Raw genomic sequence first — 17,793 nt, forward strand, 5'->3', positions numbered from 1 at the left:
GTCTTTGCCATCTTGGGTTTCTGCCATCTGGATTTAGAGCTTTGTTTTTTTTCGTCACGGCTCGGTCCAAACCAAAATTGGTCTCAGGCGACCAGAGAGGCCCCGATTTAATCTTTGTGAAACGCTGAAGCAAATTCCGTGAAGCTAAATAGAGCTGGACCCAAGCCGCACATCTGTCAGAAAAACAGATCCCAAATTAATACTTGCAAATAAACTTTGTCCAAACATGAGGACAAAAATCTCCCAGCAATCATGGAAAACAAACTGCAACCACCAGTTACAACTACCACCTACGCTTTTCTAATTTGATGAGCATGACTTTCCTCACATAAAAAAAATATTATAATGCTCATGTATCCTTCTGGTTCAATAACTCTGCTTTAAATGTACTCTTGACTGTCTTGAGTTCAACAGTTCCAATAAGGACAACATGCATCTGGCAGGCTCTGATTTTACCAATCTTTTCCGACACTGTATCTGTGGAGTATGAAAACTGAATAAAAAAAAGATCTTTCAGTAACAGACTTCAGAGGAAAACATAATAGTAAAAGAGGGGAGTGTATAAAAGACACACTGTCATTTGATAGCTTTGAACAAGGCCGCTCCCTAAATCAAAACAGCAGGGTCACATGAACTCACATTGTAGCCGCCTTTTCACTTTCTTGTGGCTCAGTCCACTTGGCTGTAGTTCACCATGCAGCTTCCTGGGTTTAAGGTCTGCTTTAGGACATGTATAATTTGTCCCTTTCCCCTCTTTTCCCAAACATTCCCCAGTGTCTGTGAACTAGAGGGACAGCCTAAAAATGATCTTACATTAAATAAGAGTCAGGTTTTAAGAGACAGATGCACTTTACATGGCCTAATGGTGCAGCTTCAACGCCTGCCAAATCTAGATAGGTCTTTAAATAGTTCGTTTTTCTAACCAACCGTTCAAAAGCCAAAAATATTAAATGTATCATCATACTATAACATCCTGAAAAGCAACAAATAACCAGAGTCAGAGAATATCTGGCACTTTTGTTAAGAAATCATTTTTGATTGTTTCAATTTCAAATTGTACATCTTGTATTTCAAATGTCAAACTTCACATAATATTTATGTTCAGTTTGTGTGTTGGATCTGCTGTCTATCGCTTTCTGTTATTAATATCATCAGTTTTAATTGTTATCAGAAAAATAGTATTGTCAGGGATGCAGCAAAACGCAACCATTAAGTCAAATATATATATAGAAAGAAAGATAGATCTTTTCATATCATATATAAACAGTTCAAGTAGAATATTTGTGTAGCATTGGGAGCGATGGTAGTATGGGTAGTAGCCTCAGTAATGGCAACAAGAGATGTCCACTGCCTTTCTATTTCCTCATTTAAATGATGATCTACCAGATACAATGTTTTAATTAAGACACATTATTATGAAATGCCTCATTGTATTAGATAAAGTCGTGCTGATGTTTGTCAGTGGGGGGGGAGTGGGCAGGGATGGACACAACCCTCTCCTCCCAGCTGTGTCCTCACTGACCCCTCACTTCCTGCCCCCTCACACCCTCACAGGCCCAGCTGCAATTACAGCACGGCGGCTGAAGGACCACAAGATTTGGTTAATTCGCCTAATACACCGAGCAGCCAAGCAGCCGCTGCGTTCACTCCTCTGCTGGCCGCTCTCACAGATTTGAACTATGTGAGGGAGTCTGGACCTTGAACTGTGTGAGCTAAACGTCCAGGAATTCACATTTCAGCTCCTAATGCCTCCATCTTATTTTAAGCACAACATTAACCAACAGCCACCATTTCACGTTGACAGGGACAAGTGTGAAAGAAATGTTAAGAGTTAACTTCAAAATGGGAAAATGTCTGCTGGTGACAACATGGTACCACATTTGTTTAGAATTAGACCTTTCTTCCCCTCTAGCAAGTCTTTAAATAGTGAGTAACAGAATTAAATGAGATAGTGTGTGTGGGCCAGATGCTGCGGCTCCAATAAAAACATGCAAGAGTTTATTTTCTCTGTCCAGTTATATAAGCATCTGCAAACATTCACTCCACAGTTTAAACCACTGTCCTTCCCAACCATACACAATATTGACTTTTACTACAAAGCATACAGATCAATACGGGGACAAGAACAACAGGTTACAGTTTAAACAGCAGAAACGGCAGAGCAGTTTGGTAACCGCATCAACTTAAGTTTTTGCTTCTATGAGCTGCTCGGTCGAGGATGAGCTGATTCTGAACTCATGCATGTAACGCATCCGCCTCCCAGGCCATCTTCAGGAAAAGTCACATGTGACATGTTTGTGACGCCTGATACATCAGCAGCTTTCACAGGAATAAAAGCATGGGTGTTGATTTCTACACATGGTTTGAATATTTCAACCTGAAACTGTAATTGTATGTCTTATAGGGCTGCACGATTTGACGAAATAATCGAATTGCAATTTTTCTGACCAATATTGCGATTCGATTTGCGATATTTGTTTTTAAGCGACCCAACGGAAGTTTATTGTAAAATGCGACCATATCTCCGGCTAGGAAGGTCGCATCAACGTGCTCCCGTCTCTAGCACCCCCGCAGCCCGAGCTACGAGTGAAAGAACTAAACTTACATGAAACTTCCGTTGGGTTGCTTTAAAGTCAAGCTTCAGTTTAAGATTCACCCTGTAATAGAAACATGTGATGGAGCATTACTAACCTGACTCAGATGGTTTGTTTCACCAAACCATCTAGGAAAGCTCCATTGGAAGCCATTTGGAAAAGGGCAGGCACTTTCAAAAATACTTGGCAGGTGATTGGATCAATCTGTCTATCACCTTCTACCATGGGCCACTTCTGATTGGTTAACAATGGCTGGTACATGTGGAGCACAGCACTTCTGATTGGTGTGGATGACTGACACACAAGAAGAAAAAAAAAGTTTAAAAAAAAAATTGCGTCAGTTAAAATCGCGATTTCGATTTAAAATCGATTAATCGTTCAGCCCTAATGTCTTAGGGTTTGTATTAATGAGAACCACCTCTGCTTGGTCCTTTAAGGATATACATAACAAAACAAATATGATCTGTGATTCAGGCATATTGAATGTTTCAGGAAATGTGTGTAGCAGCTATTGCTGGTCTTTAAAACATGAAGATGCTTGTGACACACCTCATCCCAAATAAAAACTTTACCGTTTTTCTGATCCCTTTCTAAGGCGCCGTTTACACGAGGAGAAAACTGCTTGTATCTGCATAGTTTCGCGTGCGTATAGCCCTATTATTAACACGAGGCCGATAGAAACTGACCCCACAAACGATAACGGGTCCCAAGGTGGATAGATTTGCAAACGAAACGCTCTGGGGGGTCAACCGAGTCCGTGTAATCACCTCTATACGAATATTTCCTGAAAAAATAGCGGGGAAAAAAAAAAATAGCACCTCTCCTGCTCATTGCTGTAGCAACTATCAAAAATAGCTGTGTTAATTAAACGCACAAGGGGTTCTTGAATGAAATAATATTATAAAAGGCAAACCAGAATAGTTAACGCCCAATATACTCCTTAAACAAAATAAACAGAGTCAGATTTCATGCATTGATCCATTATATTGACAAAGGAGGATCTCACCCGGTGTTTGTAGAGAATATCTCTCTTTTCTGAGCGGGTCCTCTCCACGGAGACGTCGGTCGATGCAATATCCACAGATTCGGTTTCTTTCAGTTAACTTCCCCGTAGCATTTATCCATATGCTGAGGAAATTACTATATCCCGCTGAATACCAGCAATCACCACACACACTTCCTCCTGTCAGTAGCTACTGCTAGTGCTACTGCTACTGACCATGCTACAGATATTAGTGCAAAAATATACAGCTCCTCTACCACAACCATCAGCAACAAGTGGACATGGAGAATTACATGAACTACATGTTGCTAAATACACGCGGGGCATGAACAGAAGGGTAGCCATGGCAACATTGCGGCGGGGGCTGCTGGGCTGCTCTTCTTCGCGGCTTTTGGTGTATTTTGGCGGAAGTTACAGCGCCACTTACAGTCCCAGCATATGTACTACAGCGTTTCCAGCGGCCTCGTTTGAACAGACACGTTAAATGAAACAAATGCATGTGAACGGAAGACTTTTTTGAATACGCATACTGTGCATAAACGCAAACGGTCCTGTGTGAGCGGGGCCTAAGAGAAGAGTTTTTCTTTTTTACATGTGACAAGGGAGCGTGATAAATTAAGACAACACTCTTTTAAACCGTTTTGCAGACGTGTGAAGGCGTGAGGCGCATAGCTTCCTTTGGATTAACCCTGAGTGTGTAAAATTGCATCATGGGACCAGCCGGGGTCTTGCATTGTATCTGACATCATTCACAGACAATGTGAATAAGACAGACACAAATGGTTGGTGCTTAAAACAGGAAAAACCGTTAACAGTGTACAAACCATTAGGAGGATCTGCTCTTTTCATTTAATAAGTTTGTCAGGTGAAACTTAACGAGGCTCCGCAGGGTAAAGAGGGGCTGTAATGTATTGACAAAAGAGATAAGGACGGTGTGCATTTCAACAGCAGGTTTGTACAATGACAGTGAACATGTTTGTTAATTACAGCTTTAGTCCAATGCATAACCAGCCCAACATATGACGTGGCTGCTTTGACAGTGTCATTGTAACCGGGATAGAGGGATAACAAGACGGTTGGATAGTGTGACAGTGACCTTTGACAGAGCGCCATTCACCTTCATGTCCCCAGAACTCAGATGGGCTGTACTAATCTCCAAGGGATCCAAAGTAGCACTGCCTTTAAAAGCCTTGGGGCTTGCATGGCACACAGATGAACATTTAACACTGCTAATGGATTCCTAATATATATCTCTTGGAGCTGCGCCATGGCAGTCATCCTTAAATCCCTGTATTTACTTTTGCAAAGAGCCAAGTTGCTAGTAAACCATGAGCTGTTATTAGAAGCCTGCACTTCCTCAACCCTGACTCGCACAGCTATTATTAGTCCGGCTGTTATTCGACTTATCATCGTCCTTATTTTAAGAGCAATACTCCGCTTATCGCTAAATCCTAATTGCTCCCACCCATGGTGGTGGAAGTTATCCGGTTTAGTATCATTGCCTCTGGTTGTAATACAATAACTGGATGAGTCACAAACACTCTCCCTCTCTGACAGGGGGTGGGGTTGGGAGTAAAAAGGGGGAACTATTATTTGAGCCACTGCATTGTTTGGCACCAACAGTACCTGATGATCGGTTCTCACCATTCGATAGCAGCCAAGTGAGCAGCTCTGATCCATGAAGCTCACACAGACAGACACACATCACACACTCCACTTCTCCTGACCGTGTGTGTACACTAAACCAGATTTGCTGATATATTGTAGGGCTGGGTTTCAAATCTCAATATTTCTGAGTGCTGGTCAAAGTCTGTCTGTGTAACCATGGGTTGATGTGTGTCAATTATTAAAATTTGGCATCTAATACTCTAATCTCGATTGCTTAGTGTTTGATTAAACATTTCCTGATCTATATTTAGGAAATCTTATTTAATCTATTACATGTTGTTGATTGTCTTATTATAAAATCGCATTTAATCTAATGGAGCCATTTAAAGGCTGTCTTTATTATTACTGATGCTTAGGAGAACAAACAATGGATTTTGTTTTTAATGCTAAAACTAAAGCGTAGAAAATCAGGTGTTATTGTATTAGTAAAAATATTTTCCCAGCTCTCAAAATAAGCTAATAAACGAGATATTACAAATGTATCTTGTAAATCCACAGTGATAATATTATAACGATAAAAAGCCTACAAGACCCCTGTCACACTTCCCAAGCAAACATCATAGATAATAGCCTGTGTGTTGCTTTAAGTTTTCTCTTAGGTAACACCAATGTACTGGCCTAAATGCATTATGCACGCCTTGCTCATGCCTGTGACATTTCATTGATTGGTATCTTTTTTCCCCCAGCACTAAGCAGAGGGATCAGTATGTTTCCACTAGTCTCACACTCGTTGACCCCATAACAATCCGCCAAATGAACAGGTTTTTCCCTCTAGTGCAGGATCCGCACACAATAACAAAAGCACAGACTACATGCACCTTTGGGACTTCACTCTCTTCTTGACCGGCCTGTCAATAGCTCACCCTTCAGAGGACTGCATTTGGGATTTGGTTATCCAAATATATCCTGCTGCGCACAAAGGAACCAACTTCAGTTTAGCTCCTTGATATTCCATGTATGACATCTTGCACGCATGCTGGATATCAATTCTCTAAACAATGACACAGTTAGTCACATAATCCCTCTTAAAACATATAGGCGTATGCATGCACAGCTGTTCATACTTAAGTCATGGTAATACACGTATCAAAGCCAAACTTCTTTACCCACGAGAGAGAGTGAGATAAGAACAACACGGCCAAATTAATCTGTTTTGGACCATGTGATGTGTGTGCAGTGGTTCGTACGTGTCTGAATTCCAGCCACAGTCTGAGTGTTAGGCATCACGAGATGAAACCATAACTCAGGTAGATAATGCAAAGGGAACATGTTCTGCTGAGTACTCTTATTGGTCAATCTCTCAAATCTCACTGCATTATGTTCTTCACTCCCGTACCAACATGCAGTGGGTGATAAAAGATGTTTTCCGATAATCTGAACATCGTCCATTCGAAATATTGCAAGCTTACTGTAAAAGCTACGTGAAGCTACTGAAACACATGCAGCCCTCTGAGAGCTGCATTCATGTGTTGGAGTGAAGATTCAATGTCAAGATGTTCAGTGTTGCTTAGAAGCAGAAATGTCAGGAAAACCGCACAAGAACAAACATTGATTTGATCAAACAATAATAGGAATTTTGAAGACACAAAATTCCAGATGCCCTTTGATTGGAAAAACTATGATTGCTAGTCATCAGCCAACTGTCAAAGCTTAAAGTAAATCAGCTTCCACAACGTCAGCTGTCAGAGAAGCTTGCAGCAGACTTTTTTAACCAAATGCAGTTCGAGGGATAAAGTGTGCAAAACACAAGTAAGCTGAAGAAAGCAGTAGGAATCCTGCTCATTTTTAAGATAAGGGGTACATCCCTAGCACCATCAAAGCGACTAAATGTATATGCAGAGCTTTTAAACACACCTTGGAGTCAGGATATTTGAATTTAATTTAATTTGATGAAAAGGATTCCGAGTGAGTGAAATATAAACAGATGAAGTTGTGTAAAAGTCAAGTTTGGATCATAGAAATGAAATATTATTCAAGAATTTAACAAGCCAGTCATGACATTTCAAGTTCATCTCTAAACAGAGGTTTGTTTTCAGGCCAGGGTGGTACACCACTGAGGAGGTGAGGGTCAGGCCTAAGGCTTAGTCCCTCCAAACTTACTCCAGACTTCATTCAAACAAGTTGCCACCCCGAGAGAATGAATGAGGTCCCCCTGAAGTCTAACTTGCTTCTTTCTGATAAAAGTTATACCTTCATCTCTTTAATGTTGTCAGACAAGGCCCTTTAGAGCAAAGTGGGAAACATGGAGATCCATGGAAACAATTCCCATGAGTAGCGTGAGATCAATCTCAGCCTGTTGAGAAATAAAAGGCCACTCCATCTGAGGGCGATTTTGTGAGAGAGGAATTATGACTCACAGAAAAAAAGAGGAAGAAAAGTGGAAAGAGAGAAGAGAGTGGCTGCTCTTTTACAGCCGTGTGCGTCAGCCCAGCATTATTTCACACTCTCCATCCGTGGCCGTCCCCTTGTCACCACTGTAACCCCCGCACACCCCCCCCGGCTTCATCGTGGAGGTCCCTCACAAAGACCTCTTTTGTCTTCGCCATCATCGGTTACAAATCTTCTCAGCTCTGATACTGCATATACATCTCCACAGGGAACATTCAGATAAGGGAAAAACAAGTCTGGGACACAGAAATGGCTGCGGGATGATGAGGTCCCAGAAGAAGAAACCAGCGTTCCCAGATCCCAGAGTCCGGCCATGTGACGCCAGGAGCCACAGAGTTTGTGTGAGCCGACTTGATGTAATACTGAGAGAGTGACATACTGAATGGAGTCCTTCTGTATTCATAACTCTCAGTAGCTTGAAGCAAGACAAGAGACACCTGTTGAGACTGAGAGCGGACAATGAATTTCTTCTTCATCTAAAAAGATATCCAGATGAGTGAGATAAGGCTGATAAATATAGATAAATATAGATAAACAAATACTCCTGTCACAATTATTCTGGTCAAAATAGTTCACAATATTATTCAGATAATAATTTAAACATTATTAAAAAATGTTGGAGGTCAACTAATAGAGCTGGTGACTCGTGTACAAAGGCTGAGTCCTAACTGCAGCGGCCCATTTTCAATTTTCACTAACCAAAAAACGTTATTTTAAAAAAAAAGAACACTCTTAAAATGGCTCTTAACATATGAGAATCACTTTACCAATACAGTCTTGAATATGTTATGCATGAATAAAGAATAAAATAGCAACTTCTTGTATGCCAGTTTTTTCTTACACCTGAATTCCTGTATTTTTTACTCCTCCACTGTGAAAGAGAGCTAGTAGCTTTTCAATTCACTAATGCGAGGATATTCATGACTATCCCAATAATGGAAATTCCTCTTGATTAACATACTGTGAATGTTTTTATCCTGATCGACAATAAACTCATATATCATCCCATCTCTACTGATAACAGCAGTCAACAACCCTACGCAAACCCAAGATGAGAGAGGAGAGAGAGAGAGAGAGAGAGAGAGGGAGAGAGAAGAGAGAGAGAGAAAGAGAGAGAGAGAGAGAGAGGAGGGAGGAGAGAGAGAGAGAGAGAGAGAGAGAGAGAGAGAGAGAGAGAGAGAGAGAGAAGAGAGAGAGAGAGAGGAGAGAGAGAGAGAGAGGCCCTCTAGTTAAACAGAACTAGGCCCATGTCCCATTATTGATTGCTTAGAGAGTTGAAATGTAAAGTGTTCGGGGTCCAAGCCTGCAGGCGGGGCAGCGGTCCATCAGAAGTCCAGCTCTGGAGATCACACAGGCAACAGGCCAATGTTCCTGTTGTCACGCTGTCTAGTCTAGGCCATGGGTACTTAACACACAAGCTCACTGGACCAGTAGAGTTATGTCAATATTGCCCTATTCAGACTCGCTCCACATTCATCTGGTTGCTTAATAGCGATGGTTGATAGAGAATCACATGTCACATGTCTCTCCAGAGTCACATTGTTCAGCCCATGTGTGTTTTTGAGGTTATTTTGTGGCATTGTCTTCAAGCATGACGGCTTTAAACAGGGGTGGAAATCATGTGTTTAAGTTTGTGATAGTGTTCTTTTTAAGGTTCAAAAGGCCTCTGAAACATCATGATAGAGACACTAATATTGTTCAATGAAACAGGACAGAAGTACTAAAATAAGGTAGTGGAAATATTACACTACACTACACTACACAGCTCCTATTGGAGTGTTGACCTATGGCACCAATTATATAGAGGGCAAATAGAGGGATACATAGAGTCAGTAAAATGATTAAAGGATATAACCCATATTGTAGTTTTAGTTGTCATATTGGGAAATCACAGATGTAACATGAAATAAAAAACAATGGCTTATTTCTATTTAATGGCGCGTTTCCACTACAGCGCGGAGCACGGTTTAAGAGGGCTGTGATGTCAGCGGCCTGTTTTTGGTTGCGTTTCCACTTGGCCTAGTACCGGCCGGCGGGTCCTAATTCACAGTTTTTCTGGCCTCATAAAATCGTGGGTCTAGGGCCAGAGACAACGAGGCTGAGTCGGGCTGAGTATGCTAAACTAGAGAGAGCATCGCTGGCAAGGGGGGCTACAACTACAACAAGATGGACATATTTGACCGTGATTTAATTGTAATACACGTTTCAAAATGATGCCGAAGTAACAACATACTGATACCGGTTAGTAAAAACCATGAATTAATGCTTTGTCAAGTCTGCAGACAGACGGCAGGCGAAAAACCTTTTAAAATGCGTGTTTTCTAAATGGAGATTGGCTAAGCTAACGCAGTATATGCTCCGACCGTCCACACTCACAACAACGGCCTATACAGACATAAATAAACCAGCGACTGTATTCACCATGACACAGGCAGTCTGTGGTTTGTACTTGTTTAACTTTTATCTAGTTTCTGAACATATATGAGGAGCTGTGAGCTCTGAGTGCTAACAGCTAACGGCTGTGTTGTTTTTCTGGGGTTCTCATTGAAGATGACGTCACGGCTCCGCCTACACTGCGTTACTATAGATACTACCCCAGTTCCTAAACTGTAATGGAAATGCGCCATAAAGTGAGCCAGTCCTAACGAGGCCTAGCCATACAGAGCGAGGCCGAGCGAGGCCGTGTAGTGGAAATGCGCCATAAGTGGTCCAGAAGGGGGGCCAGCGGGCCAGCATGAACACTACCAGGACTCTGAAATACAGCCATCATTCATTTTATTGTTTACATCTGTGCTTTTCCTACTGCATCAAAATGTATTTTAGTAAATGGCATAATGTATTGATAAGTATCACTGGTTGAACATCTGCGTTTTACGTAAAGGTTTAAAGCTGTAACGAAAGTAGATTTTTCAATGCCTGATCAATGGACAAATTATCAACAGTTTCAAAATCTGTGTCTGTCAAGAAAAGAAGCCAAATATCAGAGTTTGCATATTTTCCATGTTTCATATCATTACAACTTGAAGGGTTTAGGTTTTTGGTCAAAAGAAATGAACTGGAAACCTTAAAGTTGACCTATCATGCTATATTTGAAATATATATTGTAGGGCCATACCTATATAAAACATGTCTGTGAAGTTTTTTTTTCAAAATACCAAACATATCACCCATTTTGAAGCCCTGTTAGAGAAACTCAGATTTTGGGTCGTTAGCTTGAAAAAAGAAAGAAGAGGAGGCGGAGCTAATGCCTGATCAGAATTCTACCGGAGATAAAGTTAAATTCGGTTGTGATAAAACGCCATCCTGTTTAAACCACGTCAAGGATTATTTCTGAAATAGTATGGAGCTCAAATGCCTTTTCTCTTGCAGGTTTATCACAATGTGAGTTCTTTTTTTAATTTCCTGCTTTTTAAACACATGTGCTCTACAGTACAGGTTAGCTCGGAGTGTTAGCGAGGCTTGCTACTGTAAACAAAGACGAGATTACGTCCAAAACACGTCAGGCATTGTTTCTGATAGCAACTTTCTGTGGGTCCGCCGCCGATTTGACGTCATATCGGCAGCAAATCTGTATCCGCTCGTTGTACACCCGTTTTTAAAAGATTTCGGTACGGAGGAAAAGAGAGAGGGTTTTATTTTCTGACGCTGCGTGAGTTCCCCGACGCACCGGGGACACATATGTATGTATAAAAGACATCACAAAGTGCATTTTGCATGATAGGTCCCCTTTAAATGTTTTTTTTCTCTTGTCTGATATATTATGAAATTATAAATATGAGCTTCAAATATAGCAAAAACACATCCAATGTTCAGGGAAATATGGCTAGACTTACAAAAGGTCATTCATTACTTCTGCTGTAGACGTTTAGCAAATTCATGAATGTACAATTTAATATCTGACAGCACATGCAAGAGAAAAAAACGAATAAAGAAACGTTTCAATGTTTTGGAGCTGAGGCCATCTCTAATTGTATAATTCAGTTTTGATTCTTTTCCACAGCCTCCACTATGAAGAAGTAATCATCCTGTTTTCCATCAAATTCATTGCACAATCCGGGTATCCCACCCCAGCCTGTTTCATTTGACTACAATAGCCTCCTTGTTTTAGAGAATTGTGGCCTGAATGGCACTATGCTACATTATCATGACATTACTCCACAATGCAGCTAAACGGGCTCATTCAACCCAGATGACCTTCCACAAACCCCAACAGAGCCCTACAGCACAAAACATGGGCTCATTAAAAATCTCATTTGAGATCCACAGCACCATCTACTTTTAGTAAGGCACCTTTGACATGGAAAAGGGATTAGGAGTCTGTACACTGTTTGCCCTATATTGATGGGAAGAGAAAGTAGGGCGTTTCTACTTGTGAATACAGTAACAACATTGTGCTCAGTTGTATGGTGACAATAGTGGGCCCGTACTAGCACGAGCCTGAGACATGCGCCTTGTTCTCTCATGAATATAAATGTCCAATTTCATTTTCTGAGAATGGCTGTACTGTAGCAATAGCTATGGTCAAAAAGATATATCTAGAAATCATTTGACAAACACATTGTATTTGCACAACTATTGAAAGATTGATTATTAAAACAATACTAACATATGTAAATGTGAAATGAAATGTGTCATTAGCTGCTGTTATTGTTCTCTGTACTCTTGCTAACCGTAAAGACATGGTAATACCATGTATTACCATAAATACTTGTGTATGCTGCTCTTGCTCTTTTGCACTTTTTGCATATCATGTATTTTGTTTTTGCTATGTTTGTAAAATGTAATTTTCTTAAATGTTTTATGTGAGGGACTGCAGATGGAAATTAGCTCAAAGCTAAATCTGGCACTGTTACGCTTGATACATTTGAATGTTTTAAGTGTTCATTACTGTGCATTGTCCCTGCCAAATAAACAATTAAATTAAATAAATGAAGAGACTTCATGTGACTTTAATGTGATGGAACAAAATGCACTGTCCTTGTTTTGCTAAAAATGCATTGGCTTCAGCCAAAACGGATAACTAAGTTCAGCAGTCAGTATCTTTCAGTGTATTTTTTGTGTGAAAGTATGATGGGAAATGTGAACAAAAAGACCCTTACTGTGGGAGATTCCCACTGGATGACTTGTATAAATCAGATTGTAGCCTTGTATTAACTGAACCTTTTTTCACAAAAAATTGCCTTGAGGCAAGTCCAATGACATAAAGACAATCTGTTTAAAATTACATGACATGGGAAAATCCAGAAACAGTCACATTAGCTTGAAATGTGACCTAAATGAAAAAGCAAATACCAGATTGGTTTATATTAATTGTGTCAGCTCTAATCACTATAACGTTGTTGATATCACAATGAAATGTACCGTGACTGAAAAGTAAGACAAACACACAAAAACTAACTAAACTAACACTAGCAGATATTTCCATCCATTATATTGTCAGAGCTGTTGTTCTGTGTGTACATGCTGTCACTCACCTGTTTGAAAATGAACTTGTACTCCTGGTTCAGCTGCCAGGCGGTCACCAGGTGAATGGTGGACAGCACGGCTCCACTAACCACAGCAGCTCTCATTCTGACCGGCAGCAGCGTGTAGATAATGTAGATGAAGAAGACCGTCCACCAGATGCCCTCTGAAGCACTGGGGGGGTACACCATGAGCACCCCAAAAACCTGCACTACAATCAGCACCCCGATCACCAGGTAGCTCACAATCCACATGTAGTCCTGGTGGAAGCCGTTGCGGTTGCACACCACCATCATGGCCAGGAAGAGAACCATGGCCACACAGAGCACGGAGACGAAGGCCACGTCAGGAGTGCTGTGGATGCAGTGGAAGGTCAGCATGACCGCACACACCAGCACCAGCACCCCCATCAGCATGGTCAGAGAGCTCTGGTTGAGTCTGAAGAAGTAGCGCTGGTACAGACGCTCCAGCTTGGCAGATTGAAATTTCTTAGATTGGAAAACCCACATTACCCGCATCCAGCAGTCTGCTGCACTCATCGCCCTGCAGCCGGTCTCTGCTAATTCCCCGGATTCCTCCTCTTTTCTGCCCTTGAGGTCGCCATCATCAAAGCCCAGGTCCACAGCCTTCAGACCCAGATCCCCGCCGCCCATCCTCTTCCCGTAGTGGTCCTCCTGCCAGCCGCAGCGCACGCCAAAGTTGCCCCCGCTGGTGCCTGCCCCACAATGGTAATGCTGGGGGGTCGCATTAGGGAGCTCCAGGTCCTCGGGGTCCCTCAGGCAGCTCATGTAGTGTGGGTTGCACAGCGACGAGCTGTCCTTCCTCTTCTTGCCATTGCGCTCTCCCCATGCTGTCTTCCGCTCATCCACTCTGCCTACAAAGAGGCCTCTGGCCCACGACATCCTGAACAAAACACAGGGACGTTAAGAAACATAGACAGACAAACATTGCTTAAGTTGTGGCATTTGTACACCATAATAACTTTTCCATACAGCATATCGATTTTTATTTTTATTTAATTTATGTATTTATTATTATTATTTACACAAAATACACTCAAAGAACTTCAACACAACCTGTCGCTTTTAATGTTTTATTTATTTTAGTTTTCAGGAATATTAGGAATGATGCAAACTAGCATCGCTATCCAGAGCTCGTTAATTTGCATTGCGCCCTTAAACAAAGCTAGCATATACTTTTGACTTAATTTAGGCACATGCATTTCCAGCTACGAAATACTCGGCAAAAGATCATATAAAATGTGCATGCTTATTAACCACTTAGCATCTCGTAATTTCACTCGTAAAATGTTTAATTTCCATGCAGAACTTGTTATCCCTTATACATTTCACATTGCATCCAAAATAGGGCAGAACAATGGACGTCCATGTCGCAGGAGGCACAATATTTGTTGAAGGCAAATAATGACAAAATACCAAAAAAATACTAAATTACTTATTGTGGTGCTGCAGAGATTTTCCAGCCTACAAAAATAAATCACATAATGATCATTCTATTATATTTTTCTATTAAAATATGAATAATGATGGAAAAATTATCATTCTTTCCAATATAATGAATCATAAACCAATTGCATTGTCATTTATAGTAATCGCAATTGCACATTTTTTCCAAAACGTTCAAACTTAATGTCAGTTTAAGAGATAACGACAACAATGAGGATCCTCTCACCTGTGTGGGCTTTATGGTGTGTAGCAACACAGCACGCTTTGGCCAGGCCACTAGTTTATCCCCGCGAGCACACACCATGAGCTCAGACTGGCCCGAGGCATCAGAAGTGTATCCGTGTTTCAGCAGTTCTTCTTTATAGAAACAGTCAGTGTGTCAGCCCAATACACCCCCAAATGCCTCTAAAGACTTCCTGTTTTCCTGAGAAAATACAAAAACAACACAAATGATGTTATTGAGCTAACACTGCCGGAGGAAATAACACCTGAGGGTCAAGATCATTATGGATACATAAACATAAAGAAAAACATTGCATCTGTTGATGGGGTAAATTTGTTTATTTATGTTTGCGTGTGCATGTATTTGTGTATAATTCTCTGGCGAAAAGTTTGACAAATAATAGCGGAGGCAGGAAATAATATCTAGAAAATTGCTTGTCTCCCTCATCACCTTCCCCCATCAGCCTGGAACAGCATTTGCATGGAAACTATTTGCTGTTTTGTTTGCAAAACACTGGATTGTGACAACAAAATCTCCGACAATCACTGCCTCATGCAGCTGCTGCCAACCGGTCAATTTCACCATCAAACTTTAGAGTTAAACACAGTCCTATTTCAACAAACCTTTCACTGATTGCTGGATTTTTGAACATTTAGGGGATGCTCTTCTTGGTGGACAGCACTCCGCTATGTTCTATCACTGCAATCTGCCCCTAACATCTTGAGTGGGCAGAAATGGGTGTGCTCCATTTGACAACAAAGGCCTACTGAGGGGGCACCATCAGAGATCAAGAGCTCTCCAGTCCAGATTAAATTTTCCATGCCTCCCCATTAGCTTTGATGACTCACTATTGCTGGCTTCTGGCAGCACATGTCAAGGACACTGCTAACCTCTAAACGTAATAAGCAAATCTCTGCCAGGCATACTGAGCTGAGACAAACAGTGGGAAGAGTGCACATGAACTGCACACATGGCCGTGTTTACAATCAACAGCAGCTTGTAATTTGAGATGATCAACCACCAAACACAAAACAAATCTAATTGAAAAAGGGGACTTTTCAATTAGATTTCAAATCTAATTGAAAAAGGGGAATACATATTTTCATTAAAGATCTGATGCTGCTTGGAAAAGCTTTTCCTGACTACCTTATTATTGAACTCAGTCAAATTATAATCGACACTAGTACTGCTATAAGCTTTTTTTTTATAAATATTGAGAGCATACATTAGCATATGACCCAGTCTGGGATAATGCAAATATATGGCCAGTTCACCTTCGACCGGCAGCAATAAACGTAATCCTCGATTCACCTTTGATACTTAAACGATAGGTCAGGCAGCAGCATGCGGCTCTTATGTAATACCATCTGTACATGCATGCATCTGCCATTGAATATGAATATAATCTCTGAGCCACATATGGGCCGATTTCAGTCAGCCGTCCTGCATGCATGCATAACAACTGAACATGATGGTGATGCTTTCATTTAGATGTCATTATAGATTAGCAACATCTTACATTTTCGGCATCACTCCTGTCACCATTGCCAACACGGGCCTGATGTTAAAAATAAATAAAAAACATGTTTAGCATTTACACGTGTAGGCCCAGGCTGTTTGGATGCGGGCAGTCGGCCGAAGCGCATTACATAACAGGACGCTCCAAGTAGCCTACAGGCGACAGCTCTCCATGTTCAAATGTAGCCTCTTGAACCGCACTACACATGGAGACACTGTACCACTGGATAGCCTGAAGTCAGCATGGAGTATGTTGGCTGCAGAAAAAAAAGTGAAGCTAGACACACATCACCGTCTTCGCCAACTTATCAGGAGTAAAACAACCCGCAACTTCAATATTGGCAGTGGATCATCTCCTGATATCGCAGGGATGTGCAGCCCAGTTTACAGAGATAACGGGGTCCACATACTGGGCCTGTCTCCCTCAATATTTAACGTGTACGTCATTATGTTTTGACTCCAAACAGGTCACTGGGAGAGAAGAAATTGGCGAGGATGCTGTGGGCCAATCCGAAGATAGTGTAAAACAGCTGATTTGCCTCCTAATCGCTGCTACACGTTAAAGTGTAAATGAATTGCCTGCATAACGACCAAGGATTCGTGTGTACAGTCCTGCAGTCCCGCAATCGTCACAGCAAAACACTGTAGTACAAGTCAGCTGTTGGCATTTTCCCCCGACTGCTCTATCCTCTTACTGCGTTTCAGTTTATCCGAGCCGCACCAAATACAATAACACTGTGCAGAGCAGTTTCCCAGCACCGCCGCGGGAAAAGCTTAAGAGAGGCAGCCTACTTACCATTGGACATCCTCGTTACATGAGTAACTATCACACCGCAGTGGAGCTCCAGTTTAGCTCCGTATTCAGTGTTCACGCAGCCGCCGTCATACGCTTCAGATGCGGGTCTGTCCGTGTGGAAGGAGGAGGGGTTTTGGTTCAGGGGGAAGCGAGCAAACACTGCGAATTTGGCCGGACAACCTTCGCTCTTCCCAGCCAGAGCTACAGTACATTCCCACCGCTTCGACCTCTCCGGCTCTCTCTCCCTCTCTCCCCCTTCTCACACACACACGCACACGCACACACTGCCTACACTCACACGAGCTGCATTCGTGAGCACATGAGTCCCCCTAGAGGTGGCACAAGGGCACTTCCTGTGCGTGGTGTGTGATTTACAACTGTATGTTGTCAACTTCTTCTTCAATTTTTTCAAAACGTTCACATCAGCACAAGTATTATACGACAAAACACTGATTAGAAACGTTTGCATATCTATTTTAAAATGGCAGAAAACAATATGAAACAGTGCTGAGCCAACCCAGACAGGGTTATAGCACCACCCAGTGGAGAAACATGTATTATCAATGCCTTTATCCCCCAGAGCCAGCAGTCACACTGAAACTACTCCAGTGTTTACATTCATTAAAGGAGGCCATTTTAACAGTATAGCAATAAAGATAGTAAACAAAGATTAT

The 17,793-nt window shown here is 41.6% G+C and overlaps 1 protein-coding gene across 1 annotated transcript in view; it reads right to left on the bottom strand.

Moving 5' to 3' along the window:
* LOC117494413 (adenylate cyclase type 6-like) overlaps positions 1 to 17,366 on the bottom strand; it is a 35,144-nt gene extending 17,778 nt beyond the window's left edge. Inside the window, exons 1-3 of the mRNA XM_034145323.1 lie at positions 17,120 to 17,366; positions 14,809 to 15,006; positions 13,128 to 14,019 (exon numbers count right to left, since the gene is read on the bottom strand). Coding sequence (XP_034001214.1) covers positions 13,128 to 14,018 — 891 coding nt within the window. The 5' untranslated portion in view covers position 14,019; positions 14,809 to 15,006; positions 17,120 to 17,366. The remainder of the gene's footprint in view (positions 1 to 13,127; positions 14,020 to 14,808; positions 15,007 to 17,119) is intronic.
* Between the last annotated feature and the right edge of the window lie 427 nt (positions 17,367 to 17,793).

This window comes from Trematomus bernacchii, unplaced genomic scaffold, assembly GCF_902827165.1.
Source record: "Trematomus bernacchii unplaced genomic scaffold, fTreBer1.1, whole genome shotgun sequence".
NCBI classification, from domain to species: domain Eukaryota; kingdom Metazoa; phylum Chordata; class Actinopteri; order Perciformes; family Nototheniidae; genus Trematomus; species Trematomus bernacchii.